The sequence below is a fragment of the Geotrypetes seraphini genome, chromosome 5 (genome assembly GCF_902459505.1).
Source record: "Geotrypetes seraphini chromosome 5, aGeoSer1.1, whole genome shotgun sequence".
Classification (NCBI taxonomy): Eukaryota; Metazoa; Chordata; class Amphibia; order Gymnophiona; family Dermophiidae; genus Geotrypetes; species Geotrypetes seraphini.
The window spans coordinates 123,061,681-123,087,815 of record NC_047088.1 but is presented as its reverse complement, the minus strand read 5'-3'; the positions used below and the strand labels follow the sequence as shown (position 1 = coordinate 123,087,815).

At 41.8% G+C, this 26,135-nt stretch overlaps 1 protein-coding gene across 1 annotated transcript in view; it reads left to right on the top strand.

The window, feature by feature from the left end:
* The window catches only part of TRPM8 (transient receptor potential cation channel subfamily M member 8), a 2,182,726-nt gene that overhangs the window by 1,781,346 nt on the left and 375,245 nt on the right, over positions 1 to 26,135 (top strand). Inside the window, 1 exon segment of the mRNA XM_033944097.1 lies at positions 15,294 to 15,435. Coding sequence (XP_033799988.1) covers positions 15,294 to 15,435 — 142 coding nt within the window.

Here is a 26,135-nt window from a genome sequence, read left to right as displayed (position 1 = left end):
TCTGAGCAGTAAAAATGTAGCCGTGCTTCTCCCTTCCCTTCAAGCACACAGGAGCGGAAGGATATGAGCTTTACCAATACAGCTCCTTGGTACAGCAAAACACAAATAAAAAATATAACCCCCAAACATACTATCCGGAAGTCATGCAAACTGACTCCCAATCTTCAGGGTTTTCACAGTTCTCCCAGCAATGCTTTGCCCATGTGGCCTAATTGTCCTTAAGCCAAGTTCCTGCAGCAAGCCACCCAGCACACAAAAAAGCCCATAACAAAACCCAACTCTGAAACACACACCCAGCCAGTTCAGCTTACTTCCATGGCTTCCGGACATTCCAGCTCTGGAAGGGAACTGCAATCCATGTCCTCTGGTACCTGGGTCTCCTGTTCTTGCTGGTCTGCCTCTGGGTCAAACATTTCCATGTCCGTGGGCTCTGGAGAAGGTGGAGGTTCCTTCCACCTAGGAACTTCCTTTTCTTCCTTCCTCCTCTTGGACAGCCAGCTCTCCAAGTGTTCTAAGGCTGCTGTGCCCCGCCCAGTCCTACTCAGGGGCCGGACTTCTTTCAGCTGAGGCTGCCTTCTGCCCTGTTTAGCCAGCCTCTTACAAAATGGAGGATTTAAAGGGGCTATGGAGGATTTTCACCAGGCTATGTTCTAAAACAGGTCTGAACACAGCCTGTGCTTCCTGGTCCTGCTCCTGCCTAACAGGGACAAAGTGATTAGCCCGGACCAGTTTCAGGGGTAGCTTTTTATGATTCTTCCCTGGCACAAGGCCGACATTGGGCTTGGGTTTGTGACAATATGTGCCAGATAATACAATTGTCTCTTACTGTTTAACAATATCTGTTGTCTTTTTCTGGTAAGAGATAGTTTATTTCTACCATCAGATCCCCGTTCCTGTTTTTTAAATACAATGATAGAGACAGAGACAGAGAAAAAATGATATCCTTAAAAACAAAAATAAAAGCCCCTTTTCTACTCACCTTGTTAGCGATTGATGTATCCGGGGTCTGGTGTAACATCCACAAAAACCAGAACACTTGCTGGTCTTGTCACAGCGCATTTTTATACACTTACAACCCTCTATAGAAGTTATCCATTCACAAAGGCTTTATTGTATGTCTAAGGCATCTGCTAGAGCTTGTTTGTCTTGGTTAGTCATTTTAGATATCAAAATGACCCCTATGTGCCTAGAGCCTAGTTCCTTATAACCTGTCACACCTTCTATTGTTTTAGTTTGGGCTGATAATTCACATGGCTAGCCATTCCTAAAACACACCACACATTTTGTAATTTTAAAAAAATCTTTATTTTACAATAAATGTTTAAACTTTTATACAAACAAACAAGCAGTTACATACTGTATTTCCCACATTCCCAAGAATAAAACCATGTTTTAAAAAGCATTTCTTTTGAAGAATGATATATAATCGGTGTCACAGATTAAATCATTTACAATCTCTACATATTCACCATGTCTCATGAAATTGACCAATCTATTGAGTAGTCGTAGCCTGTTTATAGAGGTCTTAATATCTCTGATTAAATCAATGATTATATTAATGTTTTCATTACAAAGCATCAATATTTTCATTTTATAGCCTACAAAAGTGACTACATTTACCACATGTTCTAGGCACAGCATATCACAAGTTTTCCTGAGTTTCTTTTGTATATCCTTTTGCCCCCATATCAAGCAATCATAGTGTTTTTGCCCCCCAGCTTGTATTAAGCAGGCTCCACAATCTTCATCCTTCACTCCTAGCTGACATTTTTTTAGAATGCAGTATACAGCTACCTTTATAATTGATTTAAGTTCTGTTGGTGTTTTGGAAAGGCCTATGCCGGTCCACAAACCATAATCACAAGAATCTTCAGGTCTTAATTTTAGTTTATGTTCATTCACCGCTGGTTCTCTTTGAAACGAGCAGAAAAAATACAAACAGGATAGATTTATCATCGGTATGTACACCTTGTCCACAGGTTTCTGTGATCGTGAAGATCCGCCACTTCCCTACAAAAAAACATACAGAAATAAATTTTCCTTTTCAAAACACACGAACACATCCAGCTTCATAAACCCTTCAACACATATCCTGGCTTTTCCCAACATGCCTGTCACTTCGACGTCAACTGCGGCTTCATAAAATTCGATATCCGAAGTATTATCCTCTGGTAGTTCATAGCCTGCATCTTCATTTTCTATTTCCGAGTCATATAGCTTTTGAGCGTCTGGAAACTCTTGTATTTCAGAATCTGTTAATTTGTGTGTAGGCTCAATTGTGCCGTCACGTCAATTGGTTTTTCAGCCAGTGGGTAACCCTCTTTCTCTGCATTACAGTCTTTAAGAAAGTTACGAGACCTCTTGGTAAGCCTTTTTTCAGTTACCTGTGTGTTAAAGGTGTCCATGTTTTCTTTGTCTGATTCGTACAGTTTTTCTGTCATCGGGTAACCCTATTTTTCTACATCATGGTCTTTAAGAAAGTAACTCAATCTACGCGCCTTTGTGGCAGTCATTTTGTTTGATGGCTTGAGAACCTTTATTTCTGTTGCTAACAGCTGTGAGAACTTTTATTTCTGATGTTAACAGCTGTTTGTTAAAGATCTAAGACATACGTCACTATGACAACACCAGGGGGCCGGGACATGTTCAGACAGGTTTAAACAGAACTCTCCCTCTCCCCCTTGACTTTATCAGGGGGGCTGCAAGAAGGATGAACCAATGAGCTATAAAATACTGCCACATTTTGGATTTTAAAGTCCTGTTAAATCTTTCCACTACAGCTGCTTTAACATCATTACGGGTCACAAAATGGCTAACACCTTTTTGTTTTAATAAATTCTTCAGAGACTTATTTAAAAATTCTTTACCCTTGTCTGTTTGAAGTTTTTCAGGTATACACCCTAAATTAAAATTGTTTCAAAGGCTTTGTAACTTCGTGACTGTTTTTTGTTTTTAAACTCATGACCCATGCATATTTTGACAGGATATCTATTACCGTTAAGATGTATTTATAACCGTTGTTATATGGGCAAAGGCAGACACGTCGACTAAGCCACTGGCTGTCAACTTCTGACACCATTGTTTTATTTCTTTTAAAATGGATTCTAGCCGGTCTGTGTAAATTTTATGCGTTTTGACTGGTGATCCAGGCCACTACGTCTTTTCTCCGGACTGTAATATCACTCTTTTTAGCCACTTGAAGTAGAGGGTTAATGCCTCCATAGCTTCCTGCCGCGTATGGATCATAATAAATTTGCTTCATTAAATATTCTTTCATCATGTTCCAGTCAGCTGTCAACTTTACTCTAAAAAAAAAAAAAAAATAGGTCTTAAAACTCTGCCTTTTAACAGTGGCTGTTAGGTGACAGTTGTTTTTTTTGAGAACTTTTTTTATTTCTGTTTTGTTAAAGAGCCGGGACATGTTCAGATAGGTTTAAACACACTTCTCCCTCTCCCCCTTGGCTTTATCAGGGAGCTGCAAGGGACTTATCAGTTGTTACCATGACAAGCGGGGTGTTGCCCATTAACCAATAACTCAGAATTCCTACTGAAAGTGTATTAAAAACCAGGAAAGAAAAAAATGCAGCCTTTTCTAAGTTGTTTCTGCACTGGTCTGTTTTAAAAAAAACAGGAAATAATTTGTAAATGTCTTTTATTTTGTGATCTGCCTGTGCATTGCTCTAACCATGAGCTCTTAAAACCTGTCTTTTAACTTAAAATCTGTTAAAATAAAGACACTTCTTTTTCTGGCCACATCATTTCCGGGGTTTTTGACTAAGTCTGTTTCTGGTAACATCATCAAAAAATGCATTTCCGTCTCATCAGAAAAGCGCATTTCCGGCTCTTCATTTACCATATTTCTGCCTACGTGGTCAGATAAGCGCATTTCCGGTGCATCATTTACCCTATTTCCGCCTACGTCATCAGAATGTGCACTTCCAGTAGGGCAGGCACTCCCATTTCCGGTGATGTCATCAGAAAGTGCATTTCTGGTGAAGGGGCATGGGGACAGGGCTACCAACATTGATTCCTATGGGAGGGGGCGGGGCATGGGTGGGAGGAGGCATGGTGTGGGCGGGGCCTAGGCAGGGCTGAGGGAAAAGTGGGCACAGAGTGGGAGGGGCATGGGCGGGGTATGGAGAGTGGGTGGAGAGTGGGCAGGGTTTGGGTGGAAAGTAGGTGTGGTGTGGCCAGATAGTAGGCAGGGCTTAACCCAGAAGTGAACGCTAATTGGTCGATCCTTATCTCTGACAACTGTCAATCATTTTGATATGAGGTGTACCCATTATACTACTGGAGTCTTATGAGAATAAGAATTTACTAGAAGTAATCAGTTATAAAACATACCAGTGGAACATCTGTGGTGAGCTGAAGGTCATTGGCATGCTAATGTAAATGCAAGGAGGATTCATTAAATACTGCTGTTTCTTAAGCTTGTGGGATAGCAGATCTATAGTTGAACATTATGTCAAGTGTGTCTGGGACAAGCAGTGTAAAATTTATGCCATTGGTGGATCCTCATGAAATATTTCTTCCACCTCTTCATATCAAGCTGGGGTTCTATTTAGTAGGATTTCCCCGGGAAGTGTTGACTGATCAGGGAAGTAACTTTATGTCCTCAGAAATGAGAATGTTCTGGGAAGGTTTTGGCATTCACCACATTAAGACTTTCCGCCTATCACCCTCAAGCCAATGGGATGGTGGAGCGATTCAATCAGATGCTCAAGCAAATACTTAAAAAAGGGGGAGCCAACAAATTGGGATTTGTTTGTACCTTTTGCTCTCTTCGTAGCTAGGGAAAAGGTACAGGATTCTTTAGGTATCAACCCCTACGAAATGTTCTTTGGGCGCCCACCTAGAGGGGTGTTGGATATGCTGAAGGATAAGTGGGACTTTCCAGAGGAGGCAGAGAGCAGTATTATTTCCTATTTAGCTCAACTTAAGGAGGAGTTGCAGCGTGCCTTGGAGTTGGGGAAGGAAAATTTAGAATGGAGCCAGCAATGTCAAAAAACATATTATGACAAAAAGACCAAGTCTCGCAAGTTACAGGTGGGAGAACAGGTGCTGGTACTAGTCCGTACTGACCCACACAAGTTCATAGTCCAGTGGAAGGGTCCATACACTATTACAGAAAAGGTAGGGGAAGTAGATTATAGGATCAAGGATGATAAAGGTCGTATACAGACATATCACATTAATTTATTGAAACCCTGGAGAGATCGGGAAACGTTAACATTGCTGGCACAATGATGGCAGGAGGATGAGCTGGGTCCCCAGGTGGAAGAGTTTCATATGCAGGAGGAAGTTATTGTAGGGACTTCCTTTTTGCAGGAGCAAGTTCAGCAAGTACAAGAGTTGATACAACAGTTTGGTGTGTATTTTCCACTCTACCTGGGAAAACAGGGTTGGTGTCCCATGATATAGTAACCACTCCAGGGAAAGTAGTACGGGTACGTCCGTATAGGCTGTCCGAAGAAAAAAAAAAAAAGGCTTGTGGAGGAATTGGTACAGGAAATGTTGTCATTAGGGGTAATAGAACAATCCCAGAGTCCATGGTGTAGTCCAATTGTCATTGTTCCTAAGGCAGATGGGACACCCCGTTTCTGTATTGATTTTAGGCAGGTGAATGAGGTGTCCCAATTTGATGCCTTTCCGATGCCTAGGGTGGATGAACTCTTGGACAGGTTGGGGCAGGCCCAGTTTCTGACAACTCTAGATCTGACTAAAGGGTACTGGCAAATTCCACTCAAAGAGACAGCCAGACCTAAAACGGCATTTAGTACCCCATGGGGTTTGTTCCAGTTTAGGCATAAGCCTTTTGGATTACACGGCGCAGAGGCTACTTGTTAATGCTTAATCTGCGAGGTGTTCAGGGACCATCATGATCATGACATTCCGTCTCTTGGGAGCAACATCTGGGCTTTGAGGGGAGCGGGGCTCACGATAAATCCAAAAAAATGTTTCATCGGACAACGAAAGGTACAATGTACCCCAAGTATGAAAGTACCCCAAGTTCGAAAAGTACAATGTACCCCAAGTACGGTTCTTGCCTGTCCAGCCGGCAGGCCTGCCTCGTCGAAATGTGGCAGGCCCGCCCCTTCCCGGCCCATCCCGACAAAACCTAAGGCCTGATTGGCCCAGGCTCTAGAAGCCTTAGGCATAGCGGGTCCGCCCATTCCCACTAAGTCTAAGGTCTGATTGGCCAATCAGGCCTTAGATTAAGTGGGGATGGGCGGACCCGCTATGCCTAAGGCATGATTGGTCCAGGCTTCTAGAGCCTGGGCCAATCAGGCCTTAGGCTTCGGCGGGATGGGCCGGGAAGGGGCGGGCCCGCCTCATTTCGACGAGGCAGGCCTGCCGGCTGGACGGGCAAGAACCGTCTGGCCTTAAAAAAGGTTAGTTTGGTGGGGTGGAGGTTTGGGGGTTGTTAGCGCTGGGGGAGGGTGCGTCTTCTGGCAGGAGGGATTGGGCACCCTTCTGCCAGCGATCGGTAGTGTCGGGGTGGGAGGGAGATCGGTAATGTCGGGGGGGGCGGTTGGTAGTGTTGGGGGGGCGGTCGGTAGTGTCGGGGTGGGCATCTTCTGGCAGGAGGGTTTGGGCACCCTCCTGCCAGCGATCGGTCAGGGGGCTGCGGCCCACTATACTTATAGCGGCAGAGAGATCCCTTGCCACGATAAGTGTAGCGGGCCGTGTCTAATCTAACCCGATTCTCTAATCAGCGTCTGTAACATGGACGCCGGTTACAGAATCGGGGTTTAGTGTAGGCCGATTCTGAATAGGACGCCTCTCCCGAGCGTCCTATACAGAATCAGGGCCTAGGTGTCTTGCGGGCCTCGCCTTCAATATAGGCGGCCTGCCTGGGGAGCATTTTTTTTAAAAAACGTGCATCCCGATTGGCTGATTAGACAGCTGTAGGACGCCTACAGCTGCCTAAAATCGGGACGTACTTTTGGAGAATCAGGGCCCATATATCTAGATTTCCAAAAAGCCTTTGACTATGGAAATTGAAGAGCCATGGGGTGGAAGGAGACGTACATAGATGGATCAGAAATTGGTTGGCGGGTAGGAAACAGAGGGTAGGAGTGAAGGGCCACTACTCGGACTGGAGGAGGGTCACGAGTGGGGTCCCGCAGGGCTCGGTGCTCGGGCCGCTGCTATTTAATATATTCATAAATGATCTAGAAGCAGGGACGAAGTGTGAAATAATAAAATTTGCGGACGACACCAAACTATTTAGTGGAGCTCGAACTAAAGAAGACTGTGAAGAATTGCAAAGGGACTTGAACAAACTAGGGGAATGGGCGACGAGATGGCAAATGAAGTTCAACGTTGAGAAATGTAAAGTATTACATGTGGGAAACAGAAACCCGAGGTACAACTATACGATGGGAGGGATGTTATTGAATGAGAGTACCCAAGAAAGGGACTTGGGGGTAATGGTGGACATGTCAATGAAGCCGGCGGCACAGTGCACAGCGGCCGCTAAGAAGGCAAACAGAATGCTAGGCATAATCAAGAAGGGTATTACAACCAGACCGAAATAAGTTATCCTGCCGTTGTATTTGGCGATGGTGTGTCCGCATCTGGAGTACTGCGTCCAATATTGGTCGCCGTACCTTAAGAAGGATATGGCGATACTCGAGAAAGTTCAAAGGAGAGCAACACGTCTGATAAAAGGTTTGGAAAACCTTTCATACACTGAGAGATTGGAAAAACTGGGACTCTTTTCCCTTGAGAAGAGGAGACTTAGAGGGGATATAATAGAGACTTACAAGATCATGAAGGGCATAGAAAGAGTAGAGAGGGACAGATTCTTCAAACTTTCGAATAATAAAAGAACAAGAGGGCATTCGGAAAAGTTGAAAGGGGACAGATTCAAAACAAATGCTAGGAAATTCTTCTTTACCCAACGTGTGGTGGACATCTGGAATGCACTTCCAGAGGGCGTAATAGGGCATTCAAGAAAGGATTGGACAATTTCCTGCTTGAAAAGGGGATAGAGGGGTATAGATAGAGGATTACTGCACAGGTCCTGGACCTGTTGGGCCGCCACGTGAGCGGATTGCTGGGCACGATGGACCTCAGGTCTGACCCAGTAGAGGCATTGCTTATGTTCTTAGTCCCAATTGTGACATGGTGGAAATGTCTGATGTACTGGGGATTGAAGCAGAGGGACAAGTCCAGAGTGATGAACCCATGGTCATTGGAGTTTCAAGTCTGCCCAGCGAGGGTTGTGAAGCCTTGGACCTTAACTGAGCAAAGGTGGGGAATGTGTGGTTTTATTTTGTTTCTTACCTGGTTTTTTTTTTTTTTTTTTGCTTAAAAGTTTGAGTGAAACAGTGCTTGTATGCCAAACGCTGGGAGCTTAGCAAAGCTAATCTTTAAAGCACTGCAATGCTTGAACCGGGACATTGTACTGACTAGCATTGCAAACCATGGAGCGTTTATCTTTTCACTCTCCCAGCCCAGCTGGAGCCTAATTAGAGGCAGATTAGATTCTGGAACGGCAAGCACAGGAGAGCTCCTTTGTAAAAGAAGTTCCTTATCTCCAGGCACTTCTAGCAGGGCTACTACCTTAGCAGTTTTTTTGTCTTGTTGGAGAAAACTGTATTTCTGCTTTGATTACAAGAATGTTATTTTTGTTCCTACCTTCTTCTTTGTGCTGTTGGAGGGAATTCTGCTGAGGTTATACTAACACCCAGAAGGCTGGTGAAGAGGACTGTGATATAAAAGACTAGAGTCCAGCCTACTCGGGTTTATTTGGATTGATGTTTTTGGACATTAGAACTAAGCTGGTGTTTGCTAAGCCAGAGGGGTCAGGTTGGCCTGAAGATTTATGTTGTACTACACCTTGTATTGGAGATACTGCTACTCACTATAAGAACTTTGACAAAGAAATCAGAAGTATAAGAATAAAATGCACCTTTATTAGTTTCTGGACATGCTTGCAGTGGTGTGGCTTTTTGTTTCCCTTGCCTGATTTTTCCCCAAGGACAGTGTCTCTATTATTTTTACCTGGGGCTTCTGCCAGAGAAAGCCTGAAGGATTCCCTGGTTAGAGGGAACACGCTGTGTACGGAGGTCTCGGCTCGCTGCAAGGATCAGGAGCCCGCGGGTTGTGACAATATTCAGGGCTTCCAGTCTCTCCTCATAAGTCATCTGGCGCAAACCTCCTACTATTTTTGTTGCCTTCCTCTACAAATCTTTTTATGTCCTTCGCCAGATACAGTCTCCAAAATTGAACACAATACTTCAAGTGGGGCCTTACCATTGACCTGTATAGGGGCATCAACACCTTCTTTCTTCTACTGGTTATGCCTCTCTCTATACAACCTAGCATCCTTCTGTCAACAGCCATCACCTTGTCACATTGTTTCTTCACCTTTAGATCTTCAGACATGAGTTAGATCCTGTTAATTAAGAAACTACATCCATGCATATCAGCATCTCACCTCCCAGCACATACGGCTCCTTCTGATTTCTAATCCCCAAATGCATTACTCTGCACTTTGGTTTTAATTTTAGTTGCCAGATGTTAGACCATTCCTCTAACTTTTGCAGATCCTTTTTCATGTTTTCCACTCCCTCCTCATTGTCTACTCTGTTACAAATCTTGGTATCATCTGCAAAAAGGCAAACTTTTCCTTCTAACCCTTCGGCAATGTCGCTCATAAAGATATTGAACAGGATCGGCCCCATCATCGATCCCTGAGGGACACTACTACTCACCTTTCCCTCCTCCAAGTGAATTTCATTAACCACCACCCTCTGGTGTCTGTCCATCAACTGGATAGTTCACCACTTTGGGTCCTAACTTCAGCCCGTAAAGTTTGTTCAAGAGACTCCTATGAGGAGCCGTGTCAAAGGCTTTGCTGAAATCTAAGTAAATTACATATAGCTTATGCCCTTGATCCAAATCTTTGGTCACTCAATCAAAAATTTCAATCAGATTCATCTGGCACGATTTACCTTTAGTAAAACCTGGGATCGTGTAACCCATTTGATTCTAGGAATTTCACTACCCTTTCTTTCAGCAATGCTTCCATTATTTTTCCAATAACTGAAGTGAGGCTTACTGGCCTGTAGCTTTCCATTTCATCTCTGTGACCACTTTTGTGAGTAGGGACCACAGCCGCTCTTCTCCAATCCCCAGGAGCCACTCCTGTCTCCAAAGATTTGTTGAACAAATCTTTAATAGGACCCACCAGAACCTCTCTGAGCTCCCTCAATATTCTGGGATGGATCCCATCCAGTCCCATTGCTTTGTCCACCTTCAATTTTTCAAGTTCATAAACTCTTTCTTCTGTTAACAGCACGGTATCTACTCCATTCTTGTGTGTGACTTTGCCAGACAATCTTGATCCTTCTCCAGGATCTTCTTCTGTGAACACAGAAGTATTTGTTTAACATGTTTGCTTTTTCCTCATCACTTGCCACATATCAATATATATTTTATTTTATTTTATTTCTTATATACCGCTATACCATATCATCTTTTAGTCTCACAATTCAATTTTTCATCTTCTTCCTTTCACTAATATATCTGGAAAAATTTTTGTCTCACTTTTTTAAAGCCCTAGCCATTTCTTCTTCCACTTGCACTTTCGCCAGATGTATCTTTCTCTTGGCTTTTTACAGTTTCATCTGGTAGTCCTTTCTGTTCTCTTCTTGGGTATTTTTATATTTCACGAACACCAGCTCTTTTAACTTTATTTTCTCCGCAACAAATTTAGAGAACCATTTTGGCTTCCTTTTCCTCTTGTTTTTATTTATTTTCCTCACATAAAGGTCAGTAGCCATTTTTATTGCTCCTTTCAGCTTAGACCACTGTTTTTCCGCTTCCCTTAGCTCTTTCTTCAGGTATGGTGATCACCATGCCATAAGATGAAAATGTCATCTATATATCTTTTGTATAGACCAGGGCTGCCCAAGTCCGGTCCTCAAGATCTACTGGCAGGCCAGGTTTTCAGGATATCCACAATATAGAAACATAGAAATATGCATGAGAAAGATATGCCTGCACTGCCTTCTTGATATGCAAATCTCTCTCATGCATGTTCATTGTGGATATCCTGAAAACCTGGCCTGCCAGTAGATCTCGTGGACCAGACTTGGGCAGCCCTGGTATAGATAGATATTTTCCTTGAATGCATGGTCATGTAGATATGTTTTTTCAAAATTTGCAACATACAAATTGGCTAAATTGGCATCCATCACAGTCCCCTTCATCTGCTGATAGAACTTTCCTTCAAAAACAAAGTAATTGTTGGTAAGAGCTATTGTGGTGAAGGCCATTATCAAAAAGTTTGAGATTCTCTATCAAAGTTTCTGCCACTTAAGGTATTTTTAATAGCTAATGCCTGTTTGTGGAATGTTTGTATATAGTGAGTCTATATCTAGAGGTACCATTATTGTATCAGACAAATCACCTTCAAATTCTTCTAAAATGTTGATCATATGAGTTGAGTCTCTAATATGTTAATGATGCTATTTTAGGGATGTAAAGAAGTAAAATATAACATAACATAATACTTATAGATCGCGTTACCAAAAAGTTCTACGCGGTTTACTGTAGATAGATTTATGGGTATAACAAAGTTACATGCATATCTCGTTGCTAGGACATCATAAATACCTTTCCATGGATTCTGTATTTTTGCCAGTTTATACTAAGAATAGAGACCAGGGCTATATGAAATATTTTATTATAGAAATAGAAATAAATTCTATAAATAATTTGTGAAGTGCTCAGACCTGATAACCCATATAGTGGTGATGTCACCACAATGAGGTTAACTAGGGGACCATCATTGCCTTCACTTGTCCCCTACCCTCCCTGAATATTGAATACTAAATCCTATCTAATGATGGTACTTATCTTCGTTCAGGGGGAATGCATGTTAAAGATGTTAACTCTCATTGGTGACTGGTGCTAATTGAAGTGCTCGTGCTTCTTTAAAATCTTGTTAGTTATGTATTAGACGCAACTTTTATAGAAATCCCACCATTAGGATCACGTCATTTCTTTCTGAATACTGGGACCAACTGTGATTCCAGGGGCGTGGTTTATTACATACAATGCCCATGTAAAAAAGTTTATATTGGTCAAACGATCCGTAAAATCAAAACTCGAATTACGGAACATTTAAGCAACATTAGAACCAACAGGGTCACCGCCCCCCTGGTTTCTCATTGGTCCCAGCATTCACACTCACTAGAAGACCTTAAGTATACAGTGTTAATCCAAACACGTAAAAACGAAGGGGATATATCAAGGTCTTTAATACTAAAAGAACAGCGTCTGATATACAATTGGCAAACCCTACAGCCAACAGGATTAAATTTAGACATAGAATGGTTAGCATTGTAGATTCAAAATCCGCAAACTAATCTCTCGAAGTTGCATTTACTTCCGGCTGTCGGCAAATTTGTAAGATTAAGTTCCGGTTAGCCACCCTTTAAAATAAACACAACGTGAAGTGAGCCTCATTCGCTCAGTCCACTTTGAACTTCTCTGACTAAAGTGAGCCGATATCAGGTAATATTAATATGTAAGATTTATATAAGAAATTGGATATAAGAGCCTTTTAAGTATTAGTTAATGCTTAGATGGTAGAAATATAACCTAGTATATTTTGTTATCATATATTTCTAGCTTGCTGTTCGATTTTTCTTAGTGTCCCTCCCTGACGAAGAGATGAAATCCGGGTCAAAGGGGGGACGGGAGTTTTCCTAAGAAAGAACTAACAAGATTTTAAAGAAGCACGAGCACTTCAATTAGCACCAGTCACCAATGAGAGTTAACATCTTTAACATGCATTCCCCCTGAACGAAGATAAGTACCATCATTAGATAGGATTTAGTATTCAATATTCAGGGAGGGTAGGGGACAAGTGAAGGCAATGATGGTCCCCTAGTTAACCTCATTGTGGTGACATCACCACTATATGGGTTATCAGGTCTGAGCACTTCACAAATTATTTATAGAATTTATTTTTATAATCACAATAAGTTTGGATTTCAAATGATTTATAGCTGTGAAAAATTGAAATATAGTTCCTGTTAGCCACAGACTACTAAGTAATTTATCTCTCTATTAAGTAGTTAATATTATAGAAATAGAAAAATATAATTTGCAAGCCAGCAGTAAATAATAACTAATTATTGTTCACAATGTCTCTGTATACATACATACATCTCATTACATAATTATTACACCAAAATCCCTAAGTAAATGAGCAAATAATACTAATTCTTACACACTAAATAGTTCCTTATAATAATTCCTGATTAGCAGCAATCTATTACAGTTTATCACCCAGAGTAATTAACAACTCCTTATCCTAAAGACAATAGAATTCTCTCTAGCCCCACTGGAAGAAAATATAATTCCTTTCTCTCACCCTCAGATTAGGCCTTAACAGAATCGAGGAAATGGAATCCTTCTCCTCCTCAGCACAGTAGCGGATAGAATTCTTTTGAGCAGGAACAGTCCGTTAGTCACTGGAAAAGCTGTCTCTCAGTAACAGTTTCCTTATGTGAAGTGAAAACCAGGTCCGTTTCAAAAGCAGTTCTTTGTTTCTTACTTTTTTGTAGAGCTAATCACAAGAGGTAACTTCTCAGGTCTTAATTATTATAGAAGGTGTGCAAAGAATCCTATGCTAAGATCCAAGTTCTCTTATACCTCAGCACAGACTAATAATAATTAGGCACCTTCTCCTTAGTTCTCATCAGATGATCTCCCTCTGACCAACCCAGAAACAATCCCAATTAGTAGTCTTTTACCAATTAGTAGCCATTCTGTATCTTCATGTAATAGCCTTTCAGAGAGGTACCTCAGTAGATAAGAGAGAGACACATACCGATCATGGAAGCTAATTCCTCCTACAACTTTCTCAGGAGCTGAGCCAGGCAGATGTCCTTGACTGAAGAAACACAGAGTTCTTGTAAACAAGTCCAGAATGCACCTGGCAGGCAGCAGGCAACAAAGATGATTTATTCTTTTATCATCTTGCAAAAGATGGTTCAGGCTTTGTGACATCATAGAGGCATAACCCCAGGTGTGTGAGGAAGGAACCACCCCTACAAAACATAATCGTATATTTGAATGAGTCAGCTAGTCAGGTTTTGGAGAAAAGATAGGTTTATAGCTTAATTCTAAAATGTCTGTAAGAAACAGCTGTGAGCAACAATGATCGAAATTATTTTTCATGAGAAGCTACCTGAGATGCTAAAGAGTGATTTAGGAATTTCTTGCTTTTACAACCTTTTACAGAAGGTAAATTAAACAGAGCATAAGTTTTTTTTCTACTGCATTTGCACGTAGCTATGGAAAAACTATTAGCCAGATAAGTAGGGACTGCACAATATAAAACCTTGTAATAAAAACAGCCCAGTTTGAACAATACCCGAGCTTCCACAGGCAACCAATGCAATTTGCAATAAAATAACGTAACATGATCGTATTTCTTCAATCTGTAAATCAATCTAACTGCTGTGTTCTGTATCAATGATAATCTCAATAATTCCTTCATAGTAATTGATAAATAAGCAATATTGCAGTAGTCAAGACTGGACCAACAGTAATGACTGGACCAATAATTTAAAAGCTGAAAATTCAAAATAGGGTCTAATTGTTCGTAGTCTCTACAAACAATTGGTCTGCCCGGAGGATTTCATAAATGTTTATGTATTTTCAGAAAAAAATGATTAGAAAAATAAAATCACCCAACAATAAAGGTAAGAAAAATGCTTTTTTTTTCATTTTAGTAATTACAACATGGTTTTGAGAATTTACTTCTGCTGTCTATATTTGCCACTGTACGAGTCTGGAAGAAAATGTGAGGGGGGAGACGCTACATGTAATTAAAAATTTTAATCAAGACCACACCCGGCCACAATATTCATTGTGGATATCCTGAAAACCTGACTGGCAAAGGGGTACTCCAGGACAGAGTTGAGACATACTGAATTAGCAGACAAAAAATCTCCACTAACTGGCTAAGTCAGAGCTTCTAGGGGCAGGAGTGGGAGTAAGTGTCACTAAAGATTTTGTGGGATACTCAGTGGGGTTTAACAGGGCAGCAGCCTCTTCTCCCCAGTTAAACCCTTTTGAATATCGAGTGGATTACATTTTTTTTCACCTTTAATAAAAAAACACAGACCAAAAAAAATGTTATTGGGACCATTTTAATAAACATAAAATAGAAGAATTTCCTAGTAAATTGGCCCTTACTGTAAGTGTTTACCGATGTTTGTTATATTTAAATTTCTTGTTTGCTTGTATTCTCATAGGATGAATGATTCTAGTGCCAGCTCTCGATATACAGGAAGAGTTATCTTCTGCTTGGATTACATCATTTTCACTGTCAGACTCATTCATATATTCACTGTGAGCCGGAACCTAGGCCCCAAGATTATAATGCTCCAGAGAATGGTGAGAAAATACAGTCTGAATAAGTAAAATTGCATTGCATTGACATTTCTGTTGTGGCATGTAAAATATGGTAAAGAGAAACTATTTTTTACTCTTGCAGCATCATTATGTAGATAAATTTTAAAATCCCAAATACTTTATATATTTGAATACAAACCTAGATTTTGGAGACAAAAAAAGTCCCAAAAATGGGGGTCTCAGTTTATATTTATGTTTATTAAAAAGTTTTAACTGCACTTCAATTTATCAACAGCATGGTATACAAATTACAGTGGAACCTTGGTTTATGAGCATAATTCGTTCCAGAAGCATGCTCGTAAACCAAATTACTCATATATCAAAGCGAGTTTCCCCATATGAAGTAAGGGAAACTCGCTTGATTCATTCCAACCTACCCCCAGAGGCCAGCGGTGCTGCTCCACCCCTCCCCCCCCACTCACACCGGCATTCCCTGCCAGCCCAAACAGAAGCCTTACCTCATCTGGCACCAGCACGCAGCCCCAGGATATGCTGGTGCCGGTGAACGAAGATCCTCGGAGATCTCAGAGAATCTCGGAGAGAGCAAGAGCCAGAAAGCCTTGAGCATGCGCAGATGCTCAAGGCCCAGGCAACAAGAAGGATCTTCGTTCACCGGCATGTCCTATGGGCTGCATGCCGGTGCCAGATGGGGTAAGGCTTCTGTTTGGGCGGGCGGGGGGGGTGCCAGTTCGTGGGGGGGGGGCATTCCCAAGCAGGGAGAGTGATGCCAGTTCTCTGGAGGAGTGCTCACAAATTGAGTCAACGCTCGGTTTGTGAGTCACGATTTGCAAGAATGTTTTGCTCGTCTTGCAAAACACTTACAAACTGCGTTACTAGCAAACTGAGGTTTAACTGTATATAAAAACAAGAAACAAAAAGAACTCCCCTCTCAATCTCATCAAAAGCCTACTTTAAGCCCTTCTGGTCCAGATATGAACCATGACAAGAGCGATCCTCCTATGCTCCTGTCCCGTGCAGTCTCACTACTCAAAATGGCAAGTTCCCATAGTGGTTGCTATGTTTATTTACTGCCTTTTCGTGAAGAGATTCTTAACCTAAGTTTGTCCCAATTCACTAGGGACCAAATGTTGTGAACAGAGATGCATTGGGATTATAGCACATTATTGCTAGGAGATCAGGAATTGTTACTTTCACAAGGCCTATCTGAGCTACAATGAAGATTCATATACTTGGCACTCTGCTAAAATGAGTAAAATAGTTAAAAAGAAGCTAAAAGGATTGGTTGCCAAGGTGTGGATGTTATTTAAACATACCATCATGGAAATCTAGACCAGATGTATTCCACGTATTAACAAGGTGGAAACAAGAGAAAATAAGAGCAAGCATGGTTAAAAGGTAAAGTGAAAGAGGCTATTAGAATTTTTTTAAAAAAACATCCTTAAAAGGATCCAAATGAAGAACATAAGAAGCACTGGCAAGTTAGATGCAACGAAAGCTAAGAAAGAACATGAAGAGAAACTTGTCCATGAGGCAAAAACTCATAGTAACAATATTTTAAGGTACATCAGATACATCCACAATGAATACTAAGATGGCGTCTCGGATGGAAGTTTGAACCAGTCGCGCTACTCATCTACTTTTAATTTAATTTAATTTCAATTAAACAGTCGCCTCTAATCGCCTTGATCGCTTTAAATCGCCTTCAACCGTGCTTACCCGCTGGTTTCCACCGCATTGTGGAGAGCCACATGCCGCGACCAGGAACTGAGGCAGGGAGGCAGCGGAGAGCCGAGGCCAGGACGCTATGAAAACCACCAGTGTCGCTCTCTGCCTGACATCAGCCTGCCCGACATCCACCCGACCTTCTGCCCACCTGGCCCGCGTGCTGTGGTAGAAAGCCGCTCTCCGTGGCATAGAATCGAGGCAAGGGTGCTGCAGAGAGCAAGGACCAGGGCCGAGGCCACCGTGGGAGGCCTGCAGTGGTGCCCTACTCCTTCCCAGGGCTGCCGCTGCCCACAACAGCAGTGCTCCCCACCCAGACACAGTGGTGGAGTAGAGAGACACGACCTGAGGCTGAGGCTGGGATCTGAGCGACCGCGCTCCCAGGTGCTGCGTCGAAGAGCCGAACGGGGAGCGCTGCTACCTTCGGTGGCCTTCGGTGGCATCGATCTTTATTGTGGAGCCATCACGGTAGAGCAGAAGGAAAGCAGAAGCCTGATCCTGTGGGCAGACAATCTGCCCCTCCCCGAACCAGCGGGGTAACCTAAAAAATCAGCACTGAAACCAGAGAGCAGTAGAGTGAAGCAGGAGCCCAATCCTGCAAGCAAACAAATTGATTCGCCCATCCCCCGAACCAGTGGGGAAACCTAAAAATCAACACCAATACCAGTGGGCAGGAGTGAGAAGCAGGAGCTCGACCCTACAGGCAAGCGAATTGATCTGCCTATCCCTCGAACCAGCAGGGAAACTTAAAAACCAGCACTGATACCAGTGGGCAGGAGAGAGAGGCAGGAGCCCGATCCTGCAAGCACGCGATCCGCCCTTCCCCCGAACCAGCGGGAAACTTAAAATCAGCACCGATACCAGCGGGCAGGTGAGAGAAGCAGGAGCCTGACCTTGCAGGCAAGCGAATTGATCCGCTCATCCCCGAACCAATGGGGAAACTCAAAAACCAGCACTGATATCAGCGGGGAAACTTACAAATCAGCAACAATACCAGTAGGCAGGAGAGAGAGGCAGGAGCCCGATCCTGCAGTAAAGCGATCCGCCCCTCCAAGGAACCAGCGGGAAACTTAAAATCAGCTAACTGATTCACTGTTTAATTAATTATCCTAGAAACGGGAAGTAACAGAAACACCAAATAGCCATTAAGACAAGAAGGAGTCAATCTAACCTACAAGCATGCATCTCCTATTGCTCCTACTAATCTATTTAATATGCAATAACATTAAGGATGTTAAGTCACTCTATCCACAGCTACACTCATTAGGTTTATAATCAACCAACAGGAAGACAGAGAAAATCATATCAAGGTAATCTCAAGCAACGGAAGACATCAACGTACCCCGAAAAATAAAAGGATAAGGGAAGTAAAACCTATCAGAACCACTACATCCACCAATCCTATCACATCTACTTCCGTTCCCTGTGCATATGTTAACACCAGATCTGTTAGGAACAAAACATTCTTAATTAAAGATTGGATCATCAACAAGCAAATAGCCTGTCTCTTTCTAACGGAAACGTGGCTTCTGTCTGAAGCTGACCCAATAATAAATGATCTTATACCAGATAATTTTAAAATCCACACGCTAAATCGCAAAGGAAGAAGAGGGGGGAGGATTAGCAATTGTCGCCAAAGAAGGATTTGTAGTTGAACTATTGGATTTCAAAATGACCAATCAATTAAAAATATTAGCCTGTAAAATTAGCAATAAGGAACTAGAAGACTCCCTTATCTGTATATTATTCTATGTTTCGCTGAAAAGTTGGCCAAAAGCCAGAGAGGACTTCTGCGAATTCATCCTACACAACTCAATCACTTCATCACATAACCTAATCGCAGGAAACATAAACTTACATCTAGATGAAAGACAATCCAGAAGCGAAAGACTTTAAAAACTTTCTTTCCTTACTCAATTACAAACTCCCCTCACCCACTCAAACACATGAAAAAGGCCATCATCTAGATATGGTAGCGATGTCCATAAAGGAAATCATAACCCCCTCCCATCTCTCTCTCGAACAGTACTTGGTGTCATGATATCTGGTCCAACCATTTCACATATTATTTCAATCTAACTTGGACCCAGCTAAAATCCAAGACACGCCCAAGGATAAAAAGAGAACACCTCACAAGGGGCCATATCAATCCAGAGGAATATTGGTCACAATATGATCTACAAGCAAAGATAGAAGAAGAAGAAGTTGACTTTTATGCACACTGGATGAAAACTAGCACGTCCATCTTAGATAAAATTGCCCCAATATAAAAGAGCAAAAGCTGCTCAAACAAATACAACAAATGGTTTGACGTCGAACTCCTAACAATGAAACAATCAGTAAGATGATTATTAATAATAATAATAATAATAACAGTTTATATACCGCAGGACCGTGAAGTTCTATGTTGTTTACAATGATTAGAAATGTTACAGATTGAATGAATAAACAAAGTACAGACTTAGTGATTGATAGTTCTTGCGATCGTTTGTTGAGGACTAAGATTGAATAGGTTGGTTTCCTAAGTATTTCAGGAACAGATGTGTTTTTAGGTGTTTCTTGAATTCTCCATAGGCACGAGTAATTGTTCAAGGTCTTTACCCCATAATGCTGCTTGATGTGCGAGAAGATGTTGGTGATGACTTTTAAATTTACAACCTCTAACCGGTGGAGAAACAAAGTTCAGGTGTGAGCTTCGCTAGAGAGAATCTGGAAAAAAATGGGAAAACTGTCAGACCGAAACATCTGGAGATCCAACATAAAACTTTACAAACAACAGATAAAAGAAAAATGTAAAACTTTTTACTCGTCCAAAATTAACCCATCTAATACTAGCTCAAAAGGAGCCAATATAAAAGAACTGTTCAATATAGTTACAAATTTATTCGACACCACACGCCATACTCAACCCATGCATAATACCAAACTACCCTCAGCAAACGAACTAGCACAACATTTCGACTCAAAAATAAAAAACCTAAGAAATAACTACTCGACAATTGCTGCATACGAACATCAATCAATTGACATACCAAGAAATGAAATACCAGTGGACTTGATCTGGAGTTCCTTCTACAACTCAGACTGGAATAACTACATCAAACTATATAACAAATACTCTAAATCATACTGTGTCCTGGACTCATGTCCCCCAGAGATTATGAAAGCAGCTCCACTAGGTTTTAAATTATCCCTATTGAATTATCTAACCAATAACCTAAACAATGGAAAATTCCTCACCAACAATGGTCATATTATAATAACCCCAATCCCCAAAAATTGTAAAGAATCAGCAACATCAATAACCAACTATAGACTAATAGCATCTATTCCATTTATGGTAAAAATCATGGAAGGATTGGTACACACCCAAATAATGGAATATCTCGACCAATTCTCTCTTCTGCACGAAACTCAATCTGGTTTTAGGCCTTTATTTAGCACTGAAACAGTAATTGCGGCCATTTTGGACAATTTGCGTTACTTGTTCAGTAAGGGCCTCAACACCCTAATCATGCAATTTGACATGAGTTCTGCCTTTGATTTTGTGGACCATCGAAAACTGTTACAATGCCTAGACGCAATCGGAATCAGAGAAGTTTCCTTATATCACGCACCTACAAAATCTGTTTTAATCACGATCTCTCAGATACATGGAGAAATCCATCTGGTGTGCCACAAGGATTACCGCTATCCCCTTTGCTCTTCAATGTTTACATGTCCTCATTGGGTGCATAACTTTCCCAGCTAGGGATAAAACTATTTAGCTATGCTGACGACTTCACGATAATTATCCCATTCACCAACTCTGTCTCAGAAGTCACTCCCAAAGCAACAGAAGTACTAAATCGGATGGAGCAATGGATGACTGAATTCAGACTAAAACTAAACTCAGAGAAAACAAAATTTTTCATAGCATCACCATACCCACTCGACACTAAAGCACCAATGTGCATCAATAACCTTAGTTATCCTATTCAACCCAATATGAAGATATTGGGAGTAACACTGGACCAGAACCTGACCATGAAAGACCAGGTAGACTCCTTGATATGAAAAATCTTTCTCACCCTTTGGAAGCTTCGGTACATCAGAGCTTACTTCGATGCCTCATCATTTCGAATTCTAGTACAATCCCTTATACTGAGTCAACTCGATTACTGTAACATCACCTACTTGGCACTCCCCCAGAAGTATATGCGGTGATTGCAACTAGTTCAAAATGCAGCGGTTAGACTACTTTGTGGACTGAAAAAGTTTGATCACGTGACACCTTCCTATTGACTTTTACACTAGCTGCTGATGGAGGCACGTGTGAACTTCAAGTTTGGTTGTTTTTGCTTCAAGGTACTCTATGGCTTAGCCCCAAAATACATAACAGACCTTTTCTCTTTCACAACCAACAGATACAAGCGAAGCTCACACCTGAATTTTGTTTCTCCACCGGTTAGAGGTTGTAAATTTAAAAGTCATCACCATCTTCTTGCACATCAAGCAGCATTATGGGGTAAAGACCTTGAACAATTACTCGTGCCTACTACATATGGAGAATTCAGGAAACGCCTAAAAACACATCTGTTCCTGAAATACTTAGGAAACCAACCTATTCAATCTTAGTCCTCAACAAACAATCGCAAAAACTATCAATCACTAAGTCTGTACTTTGTTTATTCATTCAATCTGTAACATTTCTAATCATTGTAAACCGCATAGAACTTCACGGTCCTGCGGTATATAAACTGTTATTATTATTATTATTATTATCAGAAGCAGAAAACCTGTGAGGAAATCTGTAAGACCGTTGGATGATCAAGAAGCAAAAGGGGTGCTAAGGGAGGATAAAGCCATAGCAGAGAGACTGAATGAATTCTTTGCTTCGGTCTTTATGGAAGAAGATAGAAGAGATCTACCTAAACTGGAAATGGTTTTCAAGGGTGATGATGCAGAAGAACTGAAAGAAATCTCAGTGAATCTAGAACAGGGGTGCTCAAAAGGTCAATCGCGATCGACCAGTAGATCACGAAGGCAATGCAAGTCGATCGCGTTGCCTTTGCATTCTACTTGATTCCCAAGAGCCAGATGGACCCCGAAGCATCCTGGCGGTCCTCACGCGCCCAGCAGCTCCACTCACTACTGCATGGAACGGCGCCAGTCCAGTCAGTCAGCCTCCCTCCCCCCACCATCCTATCTTCTCTCAGGGATTCCCATGCCAGCCCTGGAGCTTTCCCTTCTGCCATGGGCTGCCCCACTGGAAGTAGGAAGTTGCGTCAAGTGGGGGGGGGGGGACTGGGAGGCCGGTAGCGGCAGAGAGCGTGTCTGGGGGATCAGTCGCGAGCACCCTTGGAGACCGTGGTGCAGAGGGTAGAAGCGGGAGGAAGGAAGGATTTGGGGGGCGGAGAGAACCGATCAAATGCCTCTTTGCTTCATTGATGTCCCCGGGGGGACCGTCCTTGAAAATTCATGCAGAAAACTCACGTTCCGTGCAACAGTTTGTGAAAAGTAGTGTTTGTGGCTCCTAGGGGGAGGAGGGGAGGTGGTGGTTTGGAGGCCTGTGCCCCGATGGTGGTGGCGGTTTGGAGGCCTGCTCCTCGATGGCAGCAGCAGTGACTTGGGAGCAGGCAGGGAGACAGAAAGAAAGGGGAAAAGGAAAAAGAAAGACAGACAGAAAGAAAGAGGGGCATGGAGACAAAGAAAGAAAGACAGAAAGAAAGGGGGGACAGGAAGACAGAAAGAAAGGGGGCATGGAGAAAGAAAGATAGAAAGAAAGGGGGGCAGGGAGATTGAAAGAAAGAAAGGGGGAGGGGGGCAGGGAGAGTGGAAGAAAAAGTTGGGTGAGGGAATGAGGTCTGGAAGCATACAGCAGGCTGAAAGAAGGGAAGAAATATTGGATGCACAGTCAGAAGAATAAAGTGCCACCAGAGACTCATGAAATCACCAGACAACAAAGGTAGGAAAAATTATTTTATTTTCAATTTAGTGATCAAAATGTGTCCATTTTGAGAATTTATATCTGCTGTCTATATTTTGTACTATGGCCCCCTTTTACTATGCAATAGCGGTTTTTAGCGTAGGGAGCCTATGAGCGTTGAGAGCAGCGCGGGGCATTCAGCATAGCTCTCTGCGCTAAAAACCGCTATCGCGGTTTAGTAAAAAGGGAGGGGGTATATTTATCTATTTTTGTATAACTGAATTTGATGAGTTAATTTTTAACCTATTGTATTGTCTCAAGTTTGTATTGTATTGTTTTGTATTGTTCCCCTTTGAATGTATTTTAAATTGTTCATCGCTTAGAACTATGATTAAGCGATTAATTAAAAGAATTAATAAACTTGAAACTTGAAACTTACTGAGGTAACATTGCATAAAGTCATCTGCCTTGACCTCTTTGAAAAAGCCCCGGAATATAAATGATAATTAACATTTTCTCTGCTACAGTGTGCTTTGTGTTTTTTTAAATTTTATTGTTGGTAGATCATTTTGACTTGGTCATTTTAAAAGTAGCTCGTAAGCCCAAAAAGTCTGGGCACCCCTGATCTAGAAGATGTACTAAACCCAATTAACAAGTTAAAAAGTGATAAATCACCTGGAGTGGATGGTATACATCCCAGGGTGCTAAAAGAACTCAAACATGAAATTGCTGACCTGCTATTAGTCTTCTGTCATCTGTAACCTGTCACTAAAATCGTCTGTAGTACCTGAATATTTGGAGGGTGGCCAGTGTTAACGCTGATTTTTAAAATGGGTTCCAGGGGAGATCTGGGATATTACAGACCGGAAAGCCTGGACTTCAGTGCTGGGCAAATTAGTGGAAACAATTATAAAAAATAAAATTGTGGAACTCATAGACAAACATGATTTATTGTGACAGAGTCCGCATGGATTCAGCCAAAGGAGGCCTTGCCTCACCAATTTATTTGACTTCATTGAAGGTGTGAATAAACATGTTGAAAAAGGTGAGCTGGTTGATGACAGTTTCTCATGAGAAGCTCTTGAGAAAATTAGAGTCATGGGCAATGTTCAATTGTGGATTAAACTAAACTAAACCTTAAGTTTATATACTGCATCCTCTCCATAAAGATAGAGCTTGGCACGGTTTACAGGTACTTTAATAAATGAGGGAAGAACATAAGAATTAGTGGTATAAAGTGGGTGGTGAGCTTTACATTTTTGAGAAAAGCCAGGTTTTCAGATGCTTACGGAATAATTGGAAGGAGCCCAGATTCCGTAGCAGGGCAGGAAGGTTATTCCAAAGCTCAGTGATTTTGAAGAAAAGAGATTTCCCTAATTTTCCTGCATAGATAACACATTTTTAATGAGGGGAAAGATAGTTTAAGTTTTTTGGTGGATCTGGTAATGTCAGGTGTCGAAGAATTCCAAGAAAGTGGAATTAGGGGAGGAAGAATGCCATGTAGGATCTTGAATGTTAAGCAGGTACATTTAAAGTGAACCTTAGAAATCACTGGAAGCCAGTGAAGTTTGGACAGAAGTGGGGAAACATGATCGAATTTACTTTTTGCGAAGATCAACCTAGCCACAGTATTCTGGATCTGCTGAAGTCTTTGAAGACTTTTCTTGGTTAGACTTAGATAGATGGAGTTACAATAGTCCAGTATGGAAAGAATGATTGTACGATTGTACAAGGAATTGGTTATAGGATAGAAAACAGAGGGTAGAGATAAATGGCCATTTTTCTCAATGGAGGAAGGTAAATAGTGGAGTGCCACAGGGATCTGTACTGGGACCAGTGCTATTTAACTTATTTATAAATTATCTTGAAATTGAAATGATGAGTGAAGTGATTAAATTTGAAGATGACACTAAACTATTCAAAGTTGTTAAAATACATGCAGATTGTGGAAAAATTGCAGGCAGACTTTAGGAAAACTGGGCATCTAAATGGCATATGAAATTTAATGTGGACAAATGCAAAATGATGCACATTGGGAAGAATAACCCAAATAATAGTTACCAGATGCTAGGGTCCACCTTGGAGGTTAGCACCCAAGAGAAAGATCTGGGTGTCATTGTAGATTATATGATGAAACCTTCTGCCCAATGTGTGGCGGTGACCAAAAAAGCAAACAAGATGCTAGGAATTATTTAAAAAGGGATGGTTAGCAAGACTAAGAATGTTATAATGCCTCTGTTTTGCCACCTCACCTGGAGTAAGTATTACATTCAATTCTGGTCTCCTTATCTCAAGAAAGATATAGCGGCAGTAGAAAAGGTTCAAAGAAGAGTGACCAAGATGTTATAGGGGATGAACTCCTCTCATATGATGAAAGACTTTTGGGTTAGGACTCTTCAGCTTGGAAAAGAGATGGCTGAAGTCTGTAAAATCCTGAGTGGTGTAGAACAATGTTTCTCAACATTTTCAAGCCAAGTACTCCTTAAGCCTAACAAATACCAACCGAGTACCCATGGCCAAACTCCACCCAAAACCCGCCCAAACTCCACCCCAGACTCCGCCCCCATAATAATAGTACTAATTGTAATGCAATTTCTTGCATCCAGCACAAGATGTAGAAGTAGACGGGACGCTGGGAAGCAGTGATCACAATATGATCCACTTTGATCTGGATGCAGGGGAGAAACATCAGTCTAAAACGACAGCCACGGCACTGAACTTCCAAAAAGGGAATTACGAAGGGATGAGACTCATGGTAGGGAGGATAAAGCACTGTAAAAATGCTAGAGCAAGCTTGGTCCCTTTTTAAGGACACAGTCACCGAGGCGCAAAATATATATATACCGCGTATCAACAAGGGATCCAAGAGGAAAAAGAACAAAGAACCGGTGTGGCTCACTGTAGAGGTGAAGGAAGCGATCAGAGACAAGAAAACTTCATTTAAGAACATAAGAACATAAGCAGTGCCTCCGCCGGGTCAGACCACAGGTCCATCCTGCCCAGCAGTCCGCTCCCGCGGCGGCCCAAAACAGGTCAAGACCTGTCTGAATCATCAGAAGGGGCTCCCTTGCCACCTTGATTTCCCATTTAA